General features: G+C 47.4%; 1 protein-coding gene across 1 annotated transcript in view; it reads left to right on the plus strand.

The window, feature by feature from the left end:
• Nucleotides 1-6981: 6981 nt before the first annotated feature.
• LOC149326436 (uncharacterized) overlaps nucleotides 6982-24599 on the plus strand; it is a 40547-nt gene continuing 22929 nt past the window's right edge. Inside the window, exons 1-2 of the mRNA XM_089563329.1 lie at nucleotides 6982-7124; nucleotides 14617-14762. Coding sequence (XP_089419455.1) covers nucleotides 6982-7124; nucleotides 14617-14762 — 289 coding nt within the window. The remainder of the gene's footprint in view (nucleotides 7125-14616; nucleotides 14763-24599) is intronic.

Below are 24599 nucleotides of genomic sequence, written 5' to 3' on the forward strand. Positions count from 1 at the left end.
CCAAACCATCGAGCTGGCATGGCGGAGTGGGTCTGCTTCCGGCCATAGCGTCATTATCAAGGGCGTAATCAGAGACCATTTCAGTGACTTGCTGGGACACACGCGAAGGGCGGAGGGCAGTTTCCATAACGATTTCCCGCCGTTTATGCCAAGGCTCGACGATGAAGTCAGAATTCGTCTTGAACAGCCCATAACCGTTACAGAGCTAGAGGAAGCAATAGATCAACTGCCATTGGGTAAAGCACCCGGTCCTGATGGTTTAGGAGACGCCTTTTACAAATATTTCAAGTCAGAAATTGCCCTAATTCTGCTGAAAGTTATTATCGAAGCGTACGAGAAAAAGCCTACGCCATTGTCATTCACAACATCGCACACTGTACTCATACCGAAAGTTTGCTGAGCCAGAAAAACGTCTGTTGGTGGGGTCTTATCGCCCGATAAGCCTCACCAACGAAGATTATAAGATATTCATGAAGGTTCTGGCAAAGCGAATTCAGTGCGTCATAACCATGCTAGTGGGGAGTCATCAAACTTGCGGTATCAAGGGTCGGAGCATAGCCCCTAATATACACATAGCGCGAAGTGTGCTTGAATACTGCGATGCACTAGGCGACAGGGTGGCAATGATGCAGCTAGATCTCGCAAACGCCTTTGACCGTGTATCTTATGAGGTTCTGTTCAGCTTGCTAGATCAGGCTAATGTGGGCTGTGTAATAACGGAGGGCGTACGAATGGCGTACGCGAACTGCACAACGCGCGTCATTGTTAATGGGGAGCTGACTGAAAGCCTACACCTACGATCTTCAGTGAGGCAGGGATGTCCTTTGTCACCCCTATTGTTCGCAATCTATCTTGAGCCCCTTTGTCTGGCTATACTAAACTCTGAGTGTATAACTGGCTTCAGGTTACTGTTAGCGCATGTTAAAATCTTAGCTTATGCTGACGACATCGCCATGTTCTGCTCAAGTAAACAGAGTATCTGTGAAGCCACGGCTGTTGAGAAGTTTTGCAAATGCGCCGGGGCGCAAATAAATTGGGAGAAAAGTTATGGATTCTGGCATGGTGACTGAGAGGAAACGCCAGACTATTACTCCCGACTTCGGTGGGCCACAACTTCGACGACGTATCTTGGAGTACCGCTGAACTCTTATAGCAACCCTGAACCATACTGGAATGAACAAGTGGCAATAGCAAAGGAAAAGGCCAGTGGGTGGCAGGGGCGACCACTATCAATGTTCTCGCGCGCCACTGTGTGTAACCTGTTCCTCATCTCCAAGATATGGTATGTCATGAATGGGTTGAGCGCCTCGCGGATCAATATTCAAATGATCCATTGGGTTTTTGCTGTATTTATTTGGGCGTCGACATGGGAAAGAACTAGTCGAACAAACTTATTCTTGCCCGTGAAGAGAGGGGGTCTCGGTCCTGTTAATTTATTTGTACGACACATCGTGTCCCGCTTTATGTTTCTTCGCGACCAGAACGATATTTTTCTTCGCACAGTTATGCAAGTTCGTTTATGTCGATTGCTACCAGGAGTTGTAGTATGCTCTGTTGAAAACATGCGTGGTACAGTAAGAGGTTATCTTCGTGAAGTTGTGCTTGCGTGCAGAATGTTACAAGTGCGATTTTCAATGCAGTACCTCTCCAATGTCACTAGAAAAAATCTGTGTAAAGATTTAATTGAATCAATGCTCCCTGTACCCATTTACCGATTGTCAAACTGCGGAGGCCCAGGAGCAGATGTGCTCCAAAGGGTTAAAAGAATGCCAGTTTACCCATCTTTGAAAACGTTCTTCAAACTTCATACCGGAACTCTGTAGGTCAAAACATGGAAGCATGATAAAGGACTCTTTGTCCCTTGGTCAACAGATTGCTTTCTATGTAAAAAACCTGATTGTTGGGATGCAGTTTTTTTCTGGTATGTGCTTCAAAGAACATTAAAGAAAGATTTACCGCTACATCCCCGTGGCATCAGGTTCTTACCGGTAGGAAAACAGGACATCCCTTATGACAGTATTATGCTCCTTGGCCTCCATAGTTTATGGAAAACAAGGACACAATTCAACAATGCAGAAGTAGTTGTGAGATCTCCACGCGAGCATTTCATTGAAGGTGTCATACGTCTGAGGGAAGTGTATCAGGCACTGCCTGATCAGCCAACTTTGTTAAATGTGTTGGATGACTTGGTTGAACTGAAAAAATTTTAACCTGCTGTGTCAGTGCAAGTGTTGCTGACAAGTTTTACTTCTTTGTACCAGTTGTGAAAATGCAATAAAGGAAAAAAAAAGCTGGCATGGCGGAGTGGTAGCGTGCTCGTCTCGCACTCCGGCGACCCTGGTTCGATTCCCGAACTCGACCAAATTCTTTCTCGGTTTTATTTATTTATCTGGTCTGACTATACTCCGTTTCACACATAGCAGTCAACGCAGCCAAGGCTGCGGCGCCTGTTCGCGCTCCTCGTCCGCATCGTAATGTAGTGCGTCAAAAGTAAAAATCACAATGAACCCAAAATTAAAGTAAATGTTGGTTGATATTGCAGTATAATAATAAAGGTGTTTTATTTTGCAAAAAGGTTGCTTTTTCTTTTATGTTCTACAAAACAGAGTGCCTTAGTTTTTTGGTTTTTTTTTTCCGGTCCCTACTGTAGGAGGTTTTCGCAGCTAGGCCGGCCGCGCAGGCCGGCCGGTCATGTCGTCTGCTTCAGTCATTCACTTGAAGCATTTCCTTCCTTCGATACCTGGTGCGCTGTTCTCTTTTCTGTAAAAATCACCGACCGTACAACCGCTGTTGGCCACTCACATGATACTCGTAGAAAATCTTATATATACCATTCCATAACCTACAGCACCAGTTTCTACACCCTTGTGAGTTGTGGCAGCAGTGAAAAACAACGATAGTAGATTACGATCGAGCAAATGGACAACTTTAGTTACAAAGATGATATTTACAAAGATTAAAAACATGAGAGCGGATGTCAACAATTAAATGCCAGCCACAACGTTCACTGACGCTGCGCTTACATCTCATTGGTGTGTAAGAAGCCCGAATTTTTACTCGTTTATATTGTTACCGCGAGAGGACGATGACGAGCTACTGTGTGGAGAACGAACAGCGAGCTTCGTCAACCTCTTTGTGCGCCCTATTCAGGAACCACGGAACCTCGTCGTCGGCTTCTCACAAAAACAATGTCAACTGCAGCGGCAAGTGCGCTAATATACGACACCATTTGTTGCGTTCGATGACCTGCGAAGCGGAATCTCTGCTCACGGCCCAAATACACAGCTTTCAACAATCCCCATCTCACCGCACTAGCTCACACCCGTAACACACCGAATCCGACATCTAATACAAAACATTACTACGAACGGAAGCACTTCAAAGAATTTTTCTTTTGACAACAGCTCAAAAGTGGAGACTTCCCGAATCAGACGCCGCTCACTTTAAAGCCGCTTAGTACGCCGATCAATGCCGGGTTGCCGCTAGCCGAGGCTGCTCGGAATAATCGACGCCGCACTGAATTCTATCACCACACAATTAATGATTCATTGTGTACCGCATGCAAAAAGTCACTGAACGCCTGAGAACAGCACTTCGCAGTCATGTCCGTCGCCAATACACTACACTGCTTTTTCCCTTCGAAACAAGTAAGCAGCGCAAGTAAATAGCGCAGTGTTTTTCAAAGTAGGCATTAGAGTTTGACAGTTTCGACTTTCTACCTAATGGTAATTATAAGAAAAATAAAAAAGAAATGAAAAAAAAAACCAGCCGAGCCGGGAGTAGAACCTAGGCCCTTCGTAAAGTGAACAAACAGGCGCGCGCTTCGTACCACTCAGCCACGACACTAGGCGGACGGATACATTTTGCTTGTTTTTTGCAGCGGACTACTTTCGTAGCTTTGGCAGCGTTGACAGCTAAGTATGAAACGGAGTATAGAAAGCTTAGTTAGGCTAATTGGTTAATTAAGCAATGAACTAAACTTTGTCCCACTTAGTTGGAGCATCACTATACGATCCCTCTAATTGGTTTCATGGTTACTAGCCAAAGTACAATTGGCCCCGTTTGAAATTCACCCTGTCTGGCGTCAAGACCATTTCGACCAATTGAAAAGCGTGACATTTCTGTCGACAACGCCTGCTTACAACGATGAGGCATTAAAGGCTTCCGCCTTAAAAGAGAAAATTGAGGAGGAAAGACAAAGGCAGGGCTGGAGATGATGGTGAGGCCGCTGAGCCAAATTGAAGAAGGGGTCCAGGATGTACTTTTTGATTGCTGGATTGAATCGGGAGGCTAGATCTGCTGTACGGCACGTCACACGGTGATTGCCATGAATCACGCCACCCGCTAACATGGAACATGGCTTCAACCCGTCAGGTGCAGAGGCTGCTCCGTCCGATTGAAACACTAGTGCAACGCTTACACTCGGTCATAAATAGTATAAAGGACTTATTACTTTTAAGGCGGAAGCCTTTAATGCCTCATCGTTGTAAGCAGAAGTTGTCTACAAAAATATCACGCTTTTCAATTGGTCGAAACGGTCGTGGCGTCACAGTGCGCGAATTTCAAACGGGCCATTTGTACTTGAGCTAGTAAGCATGCAACCAAATAAAGGCATGGTATAGTGATGATCCAAGTAAGTGGGACTGAGCTTAGTTAATTGCTTAATTTACCAAGTAGCCTAATTAACCTTTCTAGTCAGACCAGATAATTAAATAAAACCGAGTAAGAAAGTGGTCGAGTTCAGGAATCAAACCCCGGTCTCCGGAGTGCGAGACGAGCACGCAACCACTCCGCCATGCCAGCTCGATGGTTTCGAATGAACTAAGGCGCACATAGTAAATACGATGTCTTCGTTCACTTCCACCTATCTCCCTTCCCTTTCGGCGAGGTTCAGGTGTACACCAAGATATGCGAGACAGATACATTTCCTTTCCTCAAAAACCAATTTACCGACGAGCAAGGCGTAGAACCGAACGGGCGATGGCGTTCTATGTACTGCCTGGCAGCGTTGCCAGACACTGTCGCGTTTCAGTCTTAGAGGCGAAGCCTAACATCTTAACAACGCATCAGTGACACAAGCAGCAACATTGCGCTTAAAGCTTTCGCGTCACCGCACTTTAGGTCAACAAAGCGCCCCCTGAATTTTTTAACTTGCAATTTAGATTTTCTGCTGGTTCTCTTTGGTGTCTGCACCTCAGGTGCTAATAGAAAAAGCAGAGCAAAAGGAAATGGTGCTTTCCGCTTCAGGGTAGAGGAGGGAAGTAGAGTGAAATTTGGAGAACTGCAAAGAAGAATGGGAGAGGCATGTAACTGGGTTGCAAGTCAGGGCCGGTCTCCTGTCCCGTAGTTTTGCCGTTTGATCACAAAGGAATAACCAACATATCCAAGCTGCTCTCCTCAATTGGGGAAAGTGGGACACCGCGGCTGCAAATCAAAGTGGAGAGTTGGGGAGATTGGAGATTTGACTCATTGTGCGTCGCGCTGGTTCATCGAGTGGATTGGAAGAGTGGAGCGCGGGTATGGCGTAGAACGCGGTGGTTGATTAACTGGATCAGGCCACTCGCTCTCATGCTCCGAACCCGTCAGTAGCTGTTCTAGAATTGGGTACGCTCCGCCTAGAAGCTAGATCGGCATCAAAAGATGCGGCTTGAAAGGGGAGCGCATCATTTTCTCTGCGCATTCCTGAATGAGAAGTGGATGATGCTTTTCTTGTCTAATCTAAAATGGAGAGAGGAGGGGATTGGAGAGGAAGGGATTCTTAGCTATGTGCTCATACATCACCAGACATGGTGCGGTGAGAAATTCAGGGTGAACTGTAAGAGTCGTACGATACGTATAATACACTTTTTGTGACATCCGTAGATACCAGAACCTCGAGACATACCCTAAAAATCAAACACAACAGCATCAGAGGCAAGACCCTCTATTCATAATTTATGAACACCATTCTATTGTAAACGTACTTAACCATTTCGAGGAGGCCAGATCTGTTCGCCTGGAGAGAATTTTTTCATTACAAAATAGCATAAATATCTCACTTAAAATTTATGTGACGCAGCAGCCATCAGAATTTCATGCTTTATGTGCGAAAGCGAGACGCCTACCTTGCCCAGAAGACAAAATCCAAGTACAAGTAAAGCGTCAAGAGGTTTAAAATACTGTCTACCATTTGTGCAAGTGTTCCCGAAGGACACAATATGACTTTAGTCTATCTTGCCTCCTGTGTGCCGATGGTGAGCTTTGCTTCGAGAAGCCACCATCCACCTCGTGCAGCAATCGATTCTTCACGACTTTTCGCCTACAGGGGCCATATTGCACGTGACCTTAGATACATCAGAAATTGTTCCCTGTAGCAGGTGTGTGGCCGTCATTTCAGACTGTTACGTGTCAAGTCAATTTTACGTACTGTGCTTTGTAGCGCCAAAGGAGAGGCATACTTCTTCATACTATTACATAGTGCCCGTGATCGTACGAATATGCACGAATACGCACCAACAAGCCCAGCCGCAAGAAGTTCTCACACAGTGCCCCTTTCATTATAAGCAGGCCTTAAGGTAATCGCGGTTTCGGTGGTTCTCAGATTCTCCGCCAGTACTGAAAAGGGATCCGAATTTCCCTATCCACGTATCCTCCAATCACTAGAGGCCGCCTTTCGAATGGAGCCGGAATTTAAGCGGCGGTTATATGTGACGTTTTTCGTATTCTTTTTGCTAAAGGTTGTTGAGAATATAAGGATAGAGCTCGCATCGGAAGGTCAATATGGCGTAACCTTGCCAAGTTACTTTTTCAATGACTGTTTAAATTTTGTACAACTTCCTCTTCAGCGCCAAATTTTTCTGTTATAGGCTTGATCATTACTTCGACCCATGGATTAAACTGATCTGGCTACAATCCGTTATTCTCACTTCTTTCTTTTCGTCATGCACGTGATGCACTCCTGTTCACTAGGGTACGCCGCGTCTGTCCTGTCAGGTGTGAGCAATGAGTGAGGACGAGGATGTCGGAAAAGAAGGAAAGAAGGAGGATGAGGAGGATGACGAGGACGCCGGGGCCGACGACGGGGCACCTAGCAAAGGAAAGAGGCCACCGGACTCCATCATGGTGCAGCGGAAGTCGGCCCGGGGGTAAGTAAGGGCAACCAGATCAATGCTCTGGCTTTCCACGATGCGCGCCAACGGCTTCTGGAACCTAGCGATTAAGAGCAGGCTTTTACAGGCGGTTTGAAGTGTGATATAGAGGGCTTGTACTCCATTTACTTTGGTGGGAACATTTTGCAGCCCATCATGGCATATTCTCTCGAAGCTCACGCAAAAAATGGGGCAATATTAACTACTCTCTATTCAGCAAGCAGTGCTCTCTAGCAAGAATTTTGTTTTAATCAGCAAGGTTGTTGGATTCTCCTCGTGACATCAGCCTTGCGATTATTCCCCCAAAATTTTTTACAACGTTGCGAGGTTTACATAACAGCGAAGCTCGAGCGTTTGAGGTAGCGATCTGTATCCTAGTACGTCTTCGTTGTCACGCAAACAATCGCCCACTGTAGCAATCAATCGGTACTGTCCACCATGTGCTGTCCTGGGGAGAACCTAGAAGTAAATTTTTAGCAAGGTGGGACGCATCCCGCCTCAATGATCGTCTTCCGAGCGAGTAAATAATGTCTCCAGTTCAACTATCTTGGGGTCGTGACCCCTGATGAAAGCCAGTAGGACACATCACCCTGCTCTTAAGAAAGAGCAAATGTTAAAATTATGCTCTACAGCCGCTGCACACACCACATGAAGAATAGAGTGGACTATGCCAGACCCCTCTTTGCACGAAAGTGGAGGTAGCAGCAGAACCGGAGCGAATGGGGTGCACTAGAGTGGCTCGAGATCTCTATAGACCCTTGGTCGCACACGGCTGGTTGGGTGTTGGGTAGGCACCACCGGGATCTGAAATGTCCTAGTCCTGTTTTATTGAAGGGTTGTTTTCTCACATCTAGCGATTTTCCTTGATGGGTTGCCAGACAGCAGTGGATGGGTCACGCTGTCCACCACCTCACTGACTAAGGTAGCTATGTGAGAGGGTCCGTGCTGAGACGTGTAGACGACCATCTGCTGCGCATATTGTGCATCAGGAGCAGATAGCAAATGCGTAACCCTTTCGCCTAGCTCCCACGCTGCAACTTTTAAAGGGCAGATTTCGAATCTGTCAGGGTGAGAATACGTTGAGCCAGGCAAGACCTTAGCTTTCCTAGGACAGCCTCAAAAGTAACGGTTTCAGCTGCTGTGTAGGACTCGACTCGAGTAACGGCAGAGCAGGAAGCATACAGGGAAGAAATGTTGAACGCCGCTAAGGTAGCTGCGGTGTTCTTGTACGCATAACCATCGGTGAAAATATCGAGATGGCGATTATATTCTACCTCAAGCCTAAATTTATCCATTAGCGCAATAGCAGGACTCTGCACACCGCGAAAACGCGATACCATAAACGTTGGATTGAAACTCTTATATGACCAAGACGGTTTTCACCACTACCTTCAACTCAAAAGGTCACAGATTTGGCAGTAAAAGTGTTATGCGCCCAGTAAGTCCGAGTCTAAAACCTATTTCGAAGTCATTGCAGAAGAGGTCGGTCGTGGTCGGTCGTCTACTTTCTCTCTGAGGCCACCTATTGCATTAGTATCCTTTCTGAAGCCGAAGGATAAGACGTTTTGACATTGACTTTTTAAGAATTTGAATCCTCGCAGCCGCCAGTAGAAATCCACGGGTTCCCTTCAAGTGTCATGTTTGGAAATATTTCATATGTACAAACTGTGGTGCTGGCAAGATGAATAACTGCAAAATTCCGTGGCTCTCCTCCAGATCTTCATGGAGTAGAACTAGTGAGTATGGACGATTTCAGTACTGTGCACTTCAAATTCTACGGTTCACATTGAGGCACAAAAACAGATGAGGCATTCGTGTCCAGAGCTTGTCGCACTGCAGACGGGAATTAAAAGAGCGCCCAAAAAAACAAACAAACACGGTAGCGTATACCAGCAAACAAGACAAAGCCAGTCTTTTGCGCTCGTACACACTTCTCTATGAAACAAGGATTCGTTTAGCTATCAAAGCCAGCCGCTTGCGTTTGTAGCAGGGTAAATCAAATTTCAGCCGCCATACATGATATACTGACCCTCAAGGAATTTTTTTTTTTCGGAAGCAACACTACGCTAGGTGTCAGCCATTTCGCACAGCCCCGGAGAGTCCCAACTGCGCATACGGGAGGAGTGACTGTGAGACAGTTAATGCGGAATTTCCTTTCCGCAAATACAATTTTCATTTTCTTCATTACGGCCCCTCTTTCTTCTTTCACTCCCACTTCCTCCCTTCCTCTACAAACGGATGACGAGTGTCCACCGATAGATGTGCGACAGTTACTGTGTAATTTCGTTTCCTCAAATGCAACTTTAATTTCCTTCATTACGGCCTCTCTTTCTCTTTCTTCCTTCATTCTGACTTCTTCCCTTCCTGTACGGTGCGGTTCAGGTGTCCACCGAGATCACAGAGAATTATTGCTCTATTTCCTTTCCTCAAAAGCTTTGCGTTCAAAGCGCAAGGCATCGCGCCGAACGGGTGGTAGGGTTCCGTGGACTCCCTGGCAGCACTACAACACGCTATCGCGTTCCACTACTAAAGGCGAAGCTTAAGGGTCATTAATTAACAGTTAATTAGTATTTAGTCATTAATCAGTAATTTTTCATTATTTAGTCATTTGTCCTACTCAGTAATTAGTACTTAATTATGTGTGGTGTCATCGAGTGGTGACGTCACCAGTGCCAGAGAGGCAGTCTAGGTGGTGCGCAAAACGGTTTCGCCCCTACGCACTTTGGACAGTCAAAGTGACCCCTTCGATGCCGTCGCCGCTGCGATTGCCGCGCCGTTGCTTCCGCAATTCTACTCGGGACGGCCATTGGTCAAACCAGAGCCATTTTTTTGCGAGGCCTCGATGAACATCCATCCCAACACAAAATAAACTGGAGGAGATACTCCAGCTGCGCTTTAAGGCTATGAAGCTATTGACTTAATAGGTGAATGCCCTTTTATGTATTTGCACAATTTTCCGTTCACAATCACAGATCCATGGGAGTGCTCATAACACACCTTTCGATGTGGTGCGGTGATTTAGGGAAGCGCCACTGCCCTGTCATCGCATTTGGTGCTACCAGTGGGGCTTGTGAGATCAACGTTTCCCTTCCCGACAAACCTCTTGCGGCCATTTGTTAACTACCACCTGCCACGATGGGCACTTTGCTACAATCCGGTGGGAAAGTTGTGACATCACAAGATCACGTAACCTGTATGGCCCAATTGCGACCGGGGTTGCTTCTCTATGGATATTTCGAGTTTTTTTTTTCACTTATGGCCAAAGGCGCGACGCGGATGACGACTGTGGCTTTTTTTTTTGGTGCAGTGGTTTTAACACTCTGGCGTTAAAATCACGGATGAGCAAACGCTTCCTTCAGGTACACCTCGATTCCTGTGCATCAAATGCTCCCTAACCGCACTCATGTCGAGGGAGCACAGATGAAAGAGAGTAAAACGGGATTGTAAATGCCTCTTGATAATCACGCTTTGCGATATATTTAGTATTCTGCTTTTAAACCCCTCTGGCAAGTTCTGGCGAATTGAAAGAAAATGGCATACGTCCAAATGCCAAAATGTCATGTTCAATGTCGTTTGTCGGGTTCAAGACGCATTCTTGTGCATGCAAACCTGGGCTTAGCTTAGTCATTCATGACGGAATGGCCTGCGTTTCTTCTAGCGACCACGATAAGTGAGCACATGCCAGCTCTTCAACCACCTTAGGCACTCGCCATTTTATTGAGGTAGGAACGAACTTAAATGACCACGTACGTAATGTATTTTCCAGGGTTAAGCAAAGCAACTACGCAAGGCACTACGTAGCCGTATTCGAAAATTTGATTATGGGAGTTCTGGAGTTCCTTGGTGTGCAAGGACCACGTTGTGCGGTATTTGGTTGATGATCCTGTCGCGACCAGGTGCACACCAAAGCGGCAGGCCAGTCCTGGCCGTCTCCAATTCTCCGAGCGTAAATGGGGCTACCATGAAATGTGCCGACGAAGCAGAAAGTGAAAGGGCACAATTATGGAGTACGCACAGGCCAGGGATCTGCAAAGTCATCATCCACGCACGAGAGAGGCATCTAATTGCGCAAAGTGAAAGCTTCAAAATGCCTCTGATGACGAGGCGCCCCAACAGGGCTCACAGTGATGGGTAATATCCTTTTCATTGAAAAAGTGCACTCTAGCCAGCTCAGATAAGAGGCCACAGTGACCTCCAGATTTTGTTTGTGGGCCGTTGAATGACTGTATTCAGCCTATTTAAGTCTGCCTTCAGGGCTCCGTCGTTATTTTTGAACATAAGTTGCCGGTCCACTCTGCTGCCCTCGAGCAACTCCTTTGAGTTCCTAATAGTACGACACTTTACTTGGACACTCGTGAGTACGAAACTTTATCTGGGCACCCAAGTCTATATTTATGCCTAGCTTACCTTCTATTATTTTGAAGCTCGCCTGTGTCTTTGCGACTGGAACAAGTCGAGCAGACTTGCTCACGTATAAATACACCCGGTCTATGCATATGCCTGGGCCATGTGGCTTGACCCACGAGAACTGAATGCTTATTACGGCTCGTGTGTCCAAAAACAAATTCTCCAAAGGTAGCGCATAAACAAAAAATGCAAATGAAACATGTCTCAAAATGAAGACAGAAGTTAGTTGTAATGCATTAGATGACTAAATAGGAGGATTCTTCTCCTATTCTTTTTTGCTGCCGCGAACATATGATAGAATCCAACAGGCACTCAAAGCAACAAAAGCTGAGCAGAGTGTTTATATATATGCGGTGTTGAAGCAGAGGAAAATGGAAGTTTTACCATTTCCTACCTCTAACGTAGATGGATAGATGTACAAGGATGAACAACGACCGACAGATGTAATGCAAACCCACTACCTCCACATTACGCCTACCGTGCCGTACTAGCGGAGCTACGGCCATGGCTGCACTCTTTACATTTACATTTACATGTTTACATTTACTGTGTATTTATGTTGCGCGCAGCATAACCATGCGAGAGTACACCACAGCCAGCATCCACAATAGCGGCGGACATAAAACCTGTTAATTCCCGCTAATACCACGTGGTGCGTGATATCGAGGGCTGAGGGCGGAAGTTGTGCTAGGTCGCTGTTGTGGCACCTGTGGCGTCATGACTGCTGGATACGATGCCATTTTTAAGCTACTGAGTGGAAAACCGCGGAAATCTTGGACCCCTTATGAAATGATGGAAGCGAGCAGCAAGAAAAACCAAGTAATGTATATAGAAAAGTTTTTGTGCTTTTTGCAAATTATGAGAAATTAGTTTTATAAACATCTATTGCGTAGAAGATATTTCATTGCAAAGGAAATGAAGATCGAGTACTGTGAAGTCAATGATACATGAAATGTGCGCACCAATGTAAACGGGCAATCAGCCGGCGCAGAAGCTCAGTTGGTAGAGAACCACTCGCGGCATTCAGAGGTCGTGGGCTTCGACACTACTGACGGCATGTGGTTTGCGAGTTTTCTACTACATAAACTGCTATCTTTCACGTATGATGTCTGCTAATTTCTCATTATTCAAGGCCAGAAATAAAAACTTCTTCCTTCATTCATTTAAATATTTGTTGTGGACTTCACATAAATACATCGTTAACATGCCCGAAAATTCCCCAATTGCGTTTGCTGACTTACTATAACAAAGTATTGGGACACCACTTTTTAAGGCGGCAGCGCTTGCTGCCGGAGTTTGTTGTATCCACGGAAGAGCTTTCGGGTGGGATTTTCGATTACTACAAAGAGATTCTAACAAGTGTTAATTTTTCCAGCGATTATTTGTACAAAACTAAACGAGAAAAGCAGTACCGTAATCTTTGTGATATAGTTTTCCCTGAGCCCACGTACATGACCTTCCACAGTAGAGGCCTGGGCAGTGATGTTTTAAAGAGGAGTAAAGACCTTTATTTAAATTTACTCACCTGCACGCTACCAGTCAAAAAGTTTTTAGAGGAAAGGGATTTCAGTTTACTGTGCGGAAGGAACTGCTTAACTTGTAAAAAGCCGGAAACATTAGACCACGTTATTTTGCCATGCTGAGAAGGGGCTTATTGTTCGGATGTAGTACAAAGCGCAATAAAAAAAAAGGGCTACTACTCAACGCGCAGGAACTTCGTTATTTAAGCCCTGAAAGTCAGGAGGCGGTACTATTTGATCTCCTAAAGCTCTTGGGCCTCCACTGTATATGGCATTTGAGAATGGCCAAATATGACTGTGGCAAAGATGCCATACCGATAGGATTTATTTTCAAGAGCATGAATTTATTTGCAGCTCCGCAAAAATTGGCCGCGGAACCTCCTTAGTGGCTGTCAAGAGTAAAGCCGCTTGTGTGGTTGCGTGAATTCTAGTTGGATGGAGTCAGCTTTTGGCTGGTTGATGGCGGTGCCTCAATGTGTACATTTTCTATTCAAAGTATATTGTGAGCTCGGTCTTACTGTGATTGTTGTTTTGGTACAATTTTTGCAAAAGCTAGGCAATCAAAATAAAATAAACACACGTGGCGTAGTAAAAGCGTCCCAGTCTTGAATACCGCAGTCCCGCGTTTGAGTCCCATTTACACCATAATTATATTTTGTTTTTTAATTGAGGCAGCTCGAAGGTCATACCTGCGCCACGACATGACCTGGAAGGATTGTACGCGAGAGGTCCAGCTTTCGCTCCAAATGCTTTTCCTTTAATTCTGTATACTTCTTATCGCAAACAATTTTCACACAAGTCCATCTTTCAGGGAAACGCTAATATCGCTTTGCAGGCGTGAATACCTTGATGCCACGTAGGGAAAGGAAATGACTCATTTTTTTTATATTGCAGCGAAGAGATCTACATAGCAAGGTTAAGCCTGAGAGCTCTAAGTACGGGTAGGGAAATATTTAGCAGGAAGTTTACTTTGATAGAAGATCATCAGGCTGGAGAAAAGAACGCACATAGGTTACCAGGGTACTTTCGATTCTGATAGCGCAGATTCAGTCGCACTCTCAATAGCCAGGCGCTTTCTCGCTTGAGTTTACTGTTGTCTTTTTTTTCTCATTAGGCAGCCCTTCATGCTTGGATGTCGGCAAAAAGTTGCAAGACAGGTGCTTTGCTGCGTTAGGCCACTCATTTCCCTTTTGTGTGCTGTCGGGTATTAACCCGCCAGGCGTAAAACTGCAATTCGCCCACAGCTCACTGCGCCTTTGGTACTTGCGTGCGGCGAGATAAGGACGCATTCGAGATGCAAGAGCTCGGTGTTATTATCTTCTGTATTTTATTCTACAGAGTAAATAACTTTTCTTGCAGAAACTGAGCGCTAAGGGTGATACGAAATAAAGAAAAACGCAAAAAACTATCTTGTGCGGTACGACCAAGGAATGAGACAGACGAGTGCTTTATTTTGCGACGTAAAGTACTGCATGCTGCGCTGCACGACGAGAATGCGGCAGTACAGGAGGACCGCTCCATTTTCCAAGTTAAAGGTCACAGCACAGATGACGTTATTGCAGGGGCGCCAGCGGCGCCGGCGCGACCGCGAAATCGGACAGCGACAACAAGTCGGCCGCCTCCATGCTCATCACCATCGGAGGCCTGGTCGCCTTCGGCGCTGTCGTGCTGGGCGGAGTCGGCTTCATCGTCTACAAGGTCACGCAGAGTGAGTGGCCTCTTTTTGCCCCGATAGCTCGGCCAGAATATTTAGGTAAAACGTTAATTGAAAATTTGTTTTTGCTGTACGGAACTGGCGTAGTTAATGAGAGGAAACTTCGTGGACACCCGAAACACGCCCTAAAGGGAGCGAAAAGCAGGGAATGAAAGAAGAAATGGATTAAGAGGTGTCGTAAGGGAAGGCTCAGAAATACTATCGATCTCTTGGGGATTTTTAATGTGTACTGACATCGCATTCTGAATGCCAACGCATGCAGCGCACATCTGTCACTACCGCTACGTAGCTTAAAGCACGACTCTTCAGAAGGGCCCGCTGTCCAAGGGAGCCAGTTACGCGCCTTTCCTTTGCTTTCCAAGGTCCGGCTCTTCATCGCTATCGTAGCTTCATCATCATCATCATCATCAGCCTGACTACACCCACTGCACGGCAAAGGCCTCTCCCATGTCTCTCCAATTAACCGTGTCCTTTGTCAGTTGCCGCCACTGAATCCCCGCAAACTTCTTAATCTCATCCGCCCACCTAACTTTCTGCCGTCCCCTGCCACGTTTGCTTTCTCTTGGAATCCACTCCGTTACCCTTAAGGACTAGCGATTATCTTGCCTTCGCACTACATGCCCTGCCCAAGCCCATTTCTTCCTCTTGATTTCAACTAAGATGTCATTAACCCGCGTTTGTTCCCTCACCCACTCCACGCTCTTCCGATCTCTTAACGTTACACCTATCATTTTCCTTTCCATAGCTCGCTGCGTTGTTCTTAACTTAAGCTGATCCCTCTTTGTTAGCCTCCACGTTTCTCCCCCTTAGGTCAGTACCGGTAGGATACAGCTGTTGTACACTTTTCTCTTCAGGGATATTGGCAAGCTACCATTCATGATCTGAGAGAACCTGCCATATGCGCTCCACCCCATTCTTATTCTTCTAGTTATTTCCCTCTCATGATCCGGATCTGCGGTCACTACCTGCCCTAAGTAGACATATTCTCTTACTACTTCCAGCACCTCGCTACCAATTGCGAACTGCTGTTCCCTTGCTAGGCTGTTGAACAATACTTTGGTTTTCTGCATGTTAATTCTTAGCCCCACCGTTCTGCTCTGCCTGTCTAACTGATTGATCATGCTTTGCAGTTCTTGTCCTGAGTGGCTTAGCAAGGCAATGTCATTAGCGAATCGCAAATTACTTAGGTATTCTTCATTAACTCTTATCCCCAACTGTTTCCATTCCAGTCCCCGGAATATCTCCAGTAAGCAGGCAGTGAAGAGCATTGGCGAGATCGTGTCTCCCTGCCTGACACCTTTCTGTATTGGAATTTTATTGCTGACTTTATGGAGAACTAGAGTAGCTGTGCAATCGTTATAAATATCTTCCAATATTTTCAAATAACACTCTCCTACACCCTGATTCCACAATGCCTGCATTACAGCTGAAGTTTCCACTGAGTCAAATGCTTTCTCGTAATCAATGAAGGCTATATATAGGGGTTGGTTATATTCTGCGCATTTCTCTATCACCTGATTGATAGTGTGAATGGTCTATTGTCGAGTATCGTTTACGAAAGCCTGCCTCGTAGCTTAAAGCGCGCCAAAGGTGTCTGCTGTCCCAGAAGCCACTCATGTTCCTCTCCTTTCGTTTGCTTTATATGAAGATGAAATGAAGGTTGAATCTCCAGAAGCGATGACCTTGGTTTTACCTAGCGTAGTGAAGCTTTCACTTCAAAAGGTGCCCTTGTGATGTGCGATGTCATTGCACGTTAAAAAACCCTAGGTGGTAGAAATTTCCGGAGCACTGACATGGCAGAGTACATGGGCCTCCAGAATTTGGCCGCCATTGAAATTCGACCGCCATGGCGGGGAACGAACAAAGGTCTTTGGAGTCAGCAGCCAAGCGCCATAACCACTTAGCCATCATGACGGCGGGAAAAAAATCGTATCATGCCATCCGTTTGTCGCGGTGTGCTCCAGATGCCATCATATGATTCAGTGTTTCGTGCATCATAAACATACTTGATAAATGAGTGCCCATCTCACGGCAGGGATTCGAACCGGTGAACTCTAATAGGGGGAATCGGCAACCTGTAATCGGAGGCTGCGACTAATCCGCGGATCGGGCGTCCAACAAGGCAAGTGAGACTGTGATCTGACGGTTTCAAAAAACAAATTTTCTATTTCTCCAACGGGCAAGGCGTCGCCACGATCGGGCGATAGCGTTGTGTGGACTCCCTAGCAGCGCAGCAAGACGCTGTCGCATTCCACTCTTAAAGGCGAAGCTTAAGCGCCCTCTAGCTTTTTATCAGTTTCCTCACCGTCCATATTTTACACAAAATTAATTTTCATGGGAATGCAGTCAATTGTGTGTCTCCTCAGTGAGAACAGGGTGGAGTTTTGGCTGCTTTCTTTTCTCGTGGGCATATTTTGCCGCGCTGCTACGGGAAAAGTCATCGGATGCAATTTGTATGTTTTTGAAGCTTTGTGGTGTCAATAAAGACTTGGTGAGTTTTATGTGGTATGAACTAAACACTCGAAATTGATATTTCTCTGGCATGAGCCCTTGGCATGAGCGTTTGTGCATGAGGTTTCGCATTTGCGGTGCTGTGGACAAGCAGCAGTAGTTAATATCGAGATAATCGTTCAGTGGCAACTGACAGTTATTATCTGGTTTACCCGACCGCCAATCTCATTTCACGAGCTCAGAAAATTTATTTAATAAGCATTGTTGATGTTTTATTTGGGCTCAAAGATGCGTGCCATAGCAAACGATATACGCTGAGAGTACAGCGAAGTGAATCAGTATTTTCGCACTGAAAAGGCAAATACTTGTGCACAGTAGCACAAAGCTCGTTCATTACTCTGTGAGAAAAACATTAATACCTGGCTGAGAGTAAGCAACTCGAGGTTCGAATCAGAATATCTGTGCTCCATAACTAAAAAAAGAAGCTATTAAACAGATGGCGATACACTGATAGAAGTGAGGGTTGCTGACCCAGACAGCGGCACATGAACTGCGAGTTCTGCCATGCCCTTTCTACTCCGATGCGCCGGGAGGAGAAACGCCTCAGCGATCGGACGCGTGGGACCGCGGGTTCGTCAGTTTTACACATGAGCCATGGACGAATTCATCGAAACCCGCGAACAGAGGGACGCCACTTTCATGACAGTGGGTAAATTTTTCGCGAATTTAGAGGGGATTTTCACTCGCGCTAGGCAGTGCCACCGGTAGGCCTAACGGCTGCGCCGGCGCCCAGTGCCGAGGAGGCCGTTCTCCGCACCAACATGGTGAAGTCCCTGCCTCAAGGCGGCTAAAGCCTGGCCGTCATGGCTTGGTCGACGCTACCACAAGCCGAGAAATCGAATTCGAGGCAATCGGACCAGCCCCGGGACGCACATCTCCGTCTCGTTGAGAGGCGCTCTCAGCGCCGGAAACCCAAGATAGCGGCAGGCGCCACGTCGACATCTGACAATTCGACCCCGCCTCAGCACGGTCTCGTCTCACACGCGGCCAGCGATCTCCCAAATCATCATGGCGGCCCAAAGCTCTCCGCATGTGCCACCCCAACGATTTTGTCGTGAACATCAAGCCCCGAACCTCTCTTGCTATCGGGACTGCCTTCCAATACTGTTAGCTAGGCTTAGCCTTGCGTGCCTACATCGATGCTCAAATGGAGGCCGAGCACTAAGAAAGGCTTTGTGGCGGACCGCCTGCTCGGTGATTTCATGATCGAATCGGCTCAGGGGGGGATGTGCCACTCCGGAGAGATTTCAAGCACAATGACGAAGAAATTTCCTATGGCGTCATCACTATCACTAATCAAGAATCAGCGGAGACCCTTAAGAACGATGTCCAATGGAGGCAGGGGACCATCTTGGAAATTCGCAAATTTGGAACCTCCAATAACGCTGGTCTGACTTTTGCCAGAAAAGTGAAGCCGCGGATGGTAACCTACTACTCATAAATCGTCCAAGTGCAGCCCTACCTGCACACTATCCTGGCCTGCACTGCGTATGACATCGTGGGCCACAGGGCAGACTCTCTCCAAAATCCGAGGCAAGAAAAGTGCGGACTGTGTGGACTACAACGTCCTTTATCGGAGAGGGTGCAGGGCTCTCAAAAGCGCAAGCTTAAATATGGTGTTTGTGGTGGAGACTATGCAACAAACTCCAGAGACTGTACCTCCAAGTAGTGCCTCGACACCAAGATGGCTCCTTAAAAGGGCGGAAAAACTGGAGCGACGTGGAAAAAACCACGCCACCAGGATCCCTTCACTAACGATGACTCATCTCCCCTCGGTGACGTCGCCAACTACAAGAAGCAAGCACCCCAAAGCGGGCGTGACGTCAAGGGCGAGCAAGCGCCACTTCTGCCCCACACGACACATCGGTGAAGCAAGCCCACTTCCAGCACAAGCAAGACGAGACCGCTGCCTCGTCAAATGCGGCCAAAAAGCTAACACACGTGAGCGGCTCAGGTAAGGTTGCCCATTTCTCCCATCCCCTTCTCCTCCCCACGCTCGGTAGCCGATTCTCTGCTTCAAAACCTGGTAGCATCCCTCCGGGCCCACAACGCGATGCTACTTGCCAGTGTTGAACCCCTCGAAGCCAAAACCACTCCTCCCCACCGCCCAAGCAGAAGCAATGGACAGACTCGCGGCGCCAGTGATTTCGAACTCTTCTGTGGACAATCTGGGGGCCCGCCTTCAAGCCAAATTTGAGGCCCCTATCGGGACGGCAATCTAACACGTTCTTGCTAAGGTCATGGAGGCCCTTCCCACCAAGATCGCCTAAAAGGTCGTGTATTTCCCCCCCAAATCTCGCCGGACCAGTCCTCTTCAAGTTGAATCTGGCCACCCCTCTAAACTGTCGCTCGAGTAATTGACATCGAAGATGGTAAGGACGATGTCCCCTCCCAGGAGCTCAATTTCAGCCCCTGATTGATAGCTCCGGGCACCTCCCTTCTTTCCTCTAACATGTAATTCTCAACACGGCGGGACAACATTGGTGTAGGCGTTCTCCGTTGTCTAAATTGGCCTGCCCCGCCACTGTAAATACACGGAACTGCTGAGTACTACGGTCTCGCACTAAGCGGGCCGACCGTCGGCTTTTCCTCTCGACTTTTGAGTGTATGCCCGCCGTGGTGACCCTTGAGAAACCAGGAAGGGGCGTCACCCTAACCAACTATACGACACTTCAGCAGGACCCCCTTGCCTTGACTATGCGTTCATAAAAATTACATTGCAAATCTGGTCGACTTAGACCTCCGACTTCAATATTCCTATGTAATGGTGACTCCGCTCCACAAACAGAACCCGCCATTGCAGATTCTAAATGTCTACGGAACATCCAATTGCAAAATGTATCATTCTCTGACCTTTTTAGCCGTGCGCTAAGAGTTGCTGGTCGGGACCCCCTCCTGAATGTGGGCGACTTCAATGGGCCCAGTCGAGTCGGGGGGTACCGCCGTGAAGAGAAACGGGGACGCAAGTTGGCTGAGCTTGAGCCAACGTTGGGCCTCATACTTCACTAAAACCCCGTGCACGCAACCCGTATAGTTAATTCTGTGACTAAGGATATGTGTCCGGATTTTACCTTTACCAGCAGCCTTTAGTAAGCAGACTGGGTCAACACCGAGGAAACCCCCGGTAGCGACCACTGCAACTAAACGCTGCAGTTCAGACCGGACCATTAGAAAAACCCAGAACAGGAGTCCGACTCCCACACTTTTAAAGTTTGCGCAAAATTTCAACACAGCAACATCCATACTCGAGCAAGGCTACCAGTCATGGTCCCAAGAATTGGTTTCTAGCCTTCGCTCCCCCAAAACCCAAATTCTGCTTTCGAGGTAGTATCGGACGAGGATAATCAACGCCTCCACCTCCGGGTAGTACGGCATTGCCTTGTCCGCCGGTGGCGCCGAACAAAGCATAACAGTAAACTTTACGCTCGAATTATCGAGCACGCCCTGCAGGCCGCCGAGTATGAGGCCCAGCTTGACTGGGGGATCGTTACAACACGGCGACGCGGCACATGTCCAGCAGGAACACATGGCGGCTCGGCCGCGCCCTTGTCGACCCAACGCAAACACGCAGAGAAACTCAGAAATGTTTACAACGTGTCATACACAGCTTTCAGGGCAACACAACTCAGCTAGCGCACAAGTTGCGGGACCTATACTTGAGCACCACCCAGGACCGCCCGGACTGGCGTAATCATATGCTCGACAATCTGTGCGCGGCCCGGCGTAAATTGAAACGTGGCACAGCTCCGGATCAGGAGAAAATTAGTCAAATTGCTAGCTAACTTAGACGCCCCCACCAGCAAGTCTTTATTGAATTACGTGAATATAGTCTTGCTTGGGACACGTCACATACCATCAATTGGAAGACCGCTCCTGTCACTTTCATGTCCAGGGCTGGCAGGTCCATCAACACGGACAACCCCCTCCCTATCTCTATCGCCTCGTGTGCGGGCAAACTAACGGATAGGAAGGCGCACGACAGGATGTCCGAGTTTATAGAAAAGCAGTAGTAGTAAAAGACCTTTATTCGACCATAATTTACAGGCCAAGCATGTCGACCGCCTGGGCGACCAGAAGTCGCTGTTCTTCCTCTCCTTCAGCGCCAAGCCATTCGAGCCAGGTGACGATGAATAGAGAAGGCGGGGGTAGGAAACCGACTTCTCAGCAGCCGGGCAATAGAAGAGAACATGGGCCAGGTTCGCATAGATGCAGCGGCAGTGAGACAGGACGGGTCCGATCGATAGCGATAGAGAAAGAGGCGAGACGGGGTGATAACTGCATTCATTTGGATGTGCCGAAGAAGCCGAGCCTCCAGCGCCGTGAGCGAGTGATGATGGGGGGGGGGGGGGGGTAAAGGCGTTTGTCGAGGCGGAGCTCGACGTAGACCTCTTTTACAGTGCGACGAAGGGTGTGTCTCCAACCGTCCTCCGAAGGCTTTGGGACAGGGGATAAATGGTGCCCGGACATGGAAAACCAACACATCTTCGCTGATTCTGTGTTCGAATTTCACCCGCAGAGGTCCGTACAGGATGTCCTGCTACAACTCAGTCGGAACGTCCTTGACCGGGTTTAACGCCTTCACAACCATAGGGTCGAACTCTTCTTAGACTTGAAAGGGGGCCTTCGACAACGTTACTTATGAGGTAATACTCTCTCATCTTTCACAAAAGTGGCTGCGAAGGCAACACGTTCAGATACATTCGGCAATTTTTCATAAATGGCCAATCCAATATTAAGATCCAAGACACTGAGACGGCCCGTTTCGGCTTGGAACGAGAGGAACACCACAGGGTGCACTGCTCTCTCCTCTGCTACTCAATCTGGCTATGATACACCTGCCGCCCCAATCGGGTGTTAGCGCTGGTGTGCAGCATGCACTGTATTCCGATGACATCACCCTATGGGCCACGCAGGGCTTCCTTGAGACAATGAGGCCAACCTGCACCAAACGGCGACCATAGTGGTCCGATGCTCGCCGCTGACGCCCTCTAATGCTCCGCTCAAAATTCTGAATTTGGACACATACTACCCTCACCAATGAGTTACGGCTAAACTTGAGCTCTCTTTGGAGACAGGACCAATTTCTGAACAAAGTCTGGGTACTGCGGATTTTCAAACATCAACATAGACGGTCGGACACTAACGCAAGGTTTGGGACCAGGTGGGCGGATGGTCCACCGGGTTTGCAGCAAATTTCGAGAGTTGCGGTGCAAAGACGCTTTGCGGCTGGCGCATGCATTTTCGATCAGTCGAATCTTGTATTCAGCTGCTTACCTCTACCTTCGGAAACAAGACGAGGAGGCACTCGAAGTCATTCTCCGCAAAATTATTAAGAGAGCCCTCGATCTCTCCGTGAGAACCTCCAACCAGCCTCACCTGGGCATGGTGACCGCATTCCGGAAGCCCCGAAAGGCTCACTCAAGCAATCAATACCCATGTCTCTCTAATACACAGTCGGGTAGCTGCCTCCTTGCCTATGGGAATGTCGAGCAAGGATTGGCACCATACTTAGCCTACCGACTACTCCGAATTGCTCCTACGCTCGGGACCCTGCTCACCAGAGCATAGTATGGGCTCATGCTGAAATGGGTAGAGTCAAAGGAATGAGGCAGCCGACGCCGCTGCTCGGGCGCTATTTTCCGGGCTTCCTTTCTCCATCCCCTAGATCAGAATCTCAAGTTCAATCCCGCGTATATTTTAAAGACATTGTCCTTCGTTATCAGCCTCGCCATAGCCGTTACCCTCGCCCAACTAAAGGCCTGGCTAAGACGGAGGAGCGGCTTCTACTTCGTCTCTTTATCAACACTCTGCTGTGCCCGGCAGTGCTCTAACATTTTGATCCTTCCGTCACGGGCAGTTGACCGCAATCTGTGGAGAACTCTTCAGACATTTACTACATGGTGTGGGCCTAATCATCCAACCCAGCTTTTTCCCCGCACCACAACCCCACTGGGGAGGACTACGAGGTGAGCCTGCTCGGCTGGTAGGACCTGAAGGCCCAAAAGGACTTGGTCGAGCACGTCCGGGCAGCCGCTGACGCCTCTGAGGATACCGTACTAGAGGCCCCACCTACCCAAGCAGCACAAATTGATTGGTCCAACAGTGGCAAAAGAGTGGCGGAAATTGGCATGAATATTGGTCCTACACTGGCATTTGAGCAATCCGAGACTTTTTCCAACAATGGCCTCTTTATTCATGCCAAGATTGTTCCTATACTCAGCCAGTCTAGCTACCAGCATTGACCCAACATTCAGCCAGTCTATCCACAAATGGCCAACGTTCGTGCCAAGTCTATGCCCATGTTCAGCCAATCTATGAATAATGGCCCGACATTCACGCCAATAGTACGCTCACATTCAGTCGATCTATGAATAATGGCCCGACATTCACGCCAATAGTATGCCCACATTCAGTCGATCTGTCAATAATGGCCCGCAATTCGCGCCAATAGTATGCCCACATTCCGCCAGTATCAATAATAGCCCCAGGTTCGCTCCGACTTGTGCCCACTTTTCCACCCTTGATCTAACTTTTATAGATGGCATATCAATTGCAAGGCCAGTGGGAAATTGTATGCGATCGGAGGTCCCACCTAGTTTTGTACCACACCTCTTGCTGGCCAGCAACAATGCAGACATATACCGCTTGTTTTCCACCAGCCGGAGCTTGTATGTGTAGCATTTTACATATAAGCAGTCAGCAGACATACAAAAAAGAAAGAACGGATTCAAAGAAATAAATTTATTGCATCTACGGTGCCAGTACATCGTGAAATGCACTGTGCCGGAGCCGCTGAATCGATGAGTCATATCGGCACTAATCATTGCACTCCTCTTGTAAGAGAACTTTTGCAATGCCTTGAAACAAATTCCTCGTCAAGCTCTTGCACGATGACCTGGCTGTACATCGCAGCCGCAAAGAGCTGCATGATGTGATCATGAGTGTAAGTACAACCATCGCAGAAAAAAGACAAGAAATAAAATAACACATTAATCTTAGTGGCGCGCAGTGTGCGAGAAGGTACTCGCAACTTATGTTGAAAGTATATTTTCTAAATGACTCTTAATATAAATCCCCACACTAATAGCAAAATGTTGAATTGAATTTAACAATTTTTTCCCATCGTATTACTAATTTCGAATCCCAATTTGCCGTGTCACACCCTCAAATACATATTAAAAGTAACAAAAAGAGATAAATATAGTGTTTAATACAAATCAATCTATTTTTATATTTCCTATCAAAATTATATGTCTATTGCGAGCTGGTTGTTTGCCTTTTTGTTCCAGCAAAGTATGGCACAGGTGGTAGCAGCTCCTC

This window comes from Amblyomma mixtum, chromosome 10, assembly GCF_055824585.1.
Source record: "Amblyomma mixtum isolate Tamu chromosome 10, ASM5582458v1, whole genome shotgun sequence".
NCBI classification, from domain to species: Eukaryota; Metazoa; Arthropoda; class Arachnida; order Ixodida; family Ixodidae; genus Amblyomma; species Amblyomma mixtum.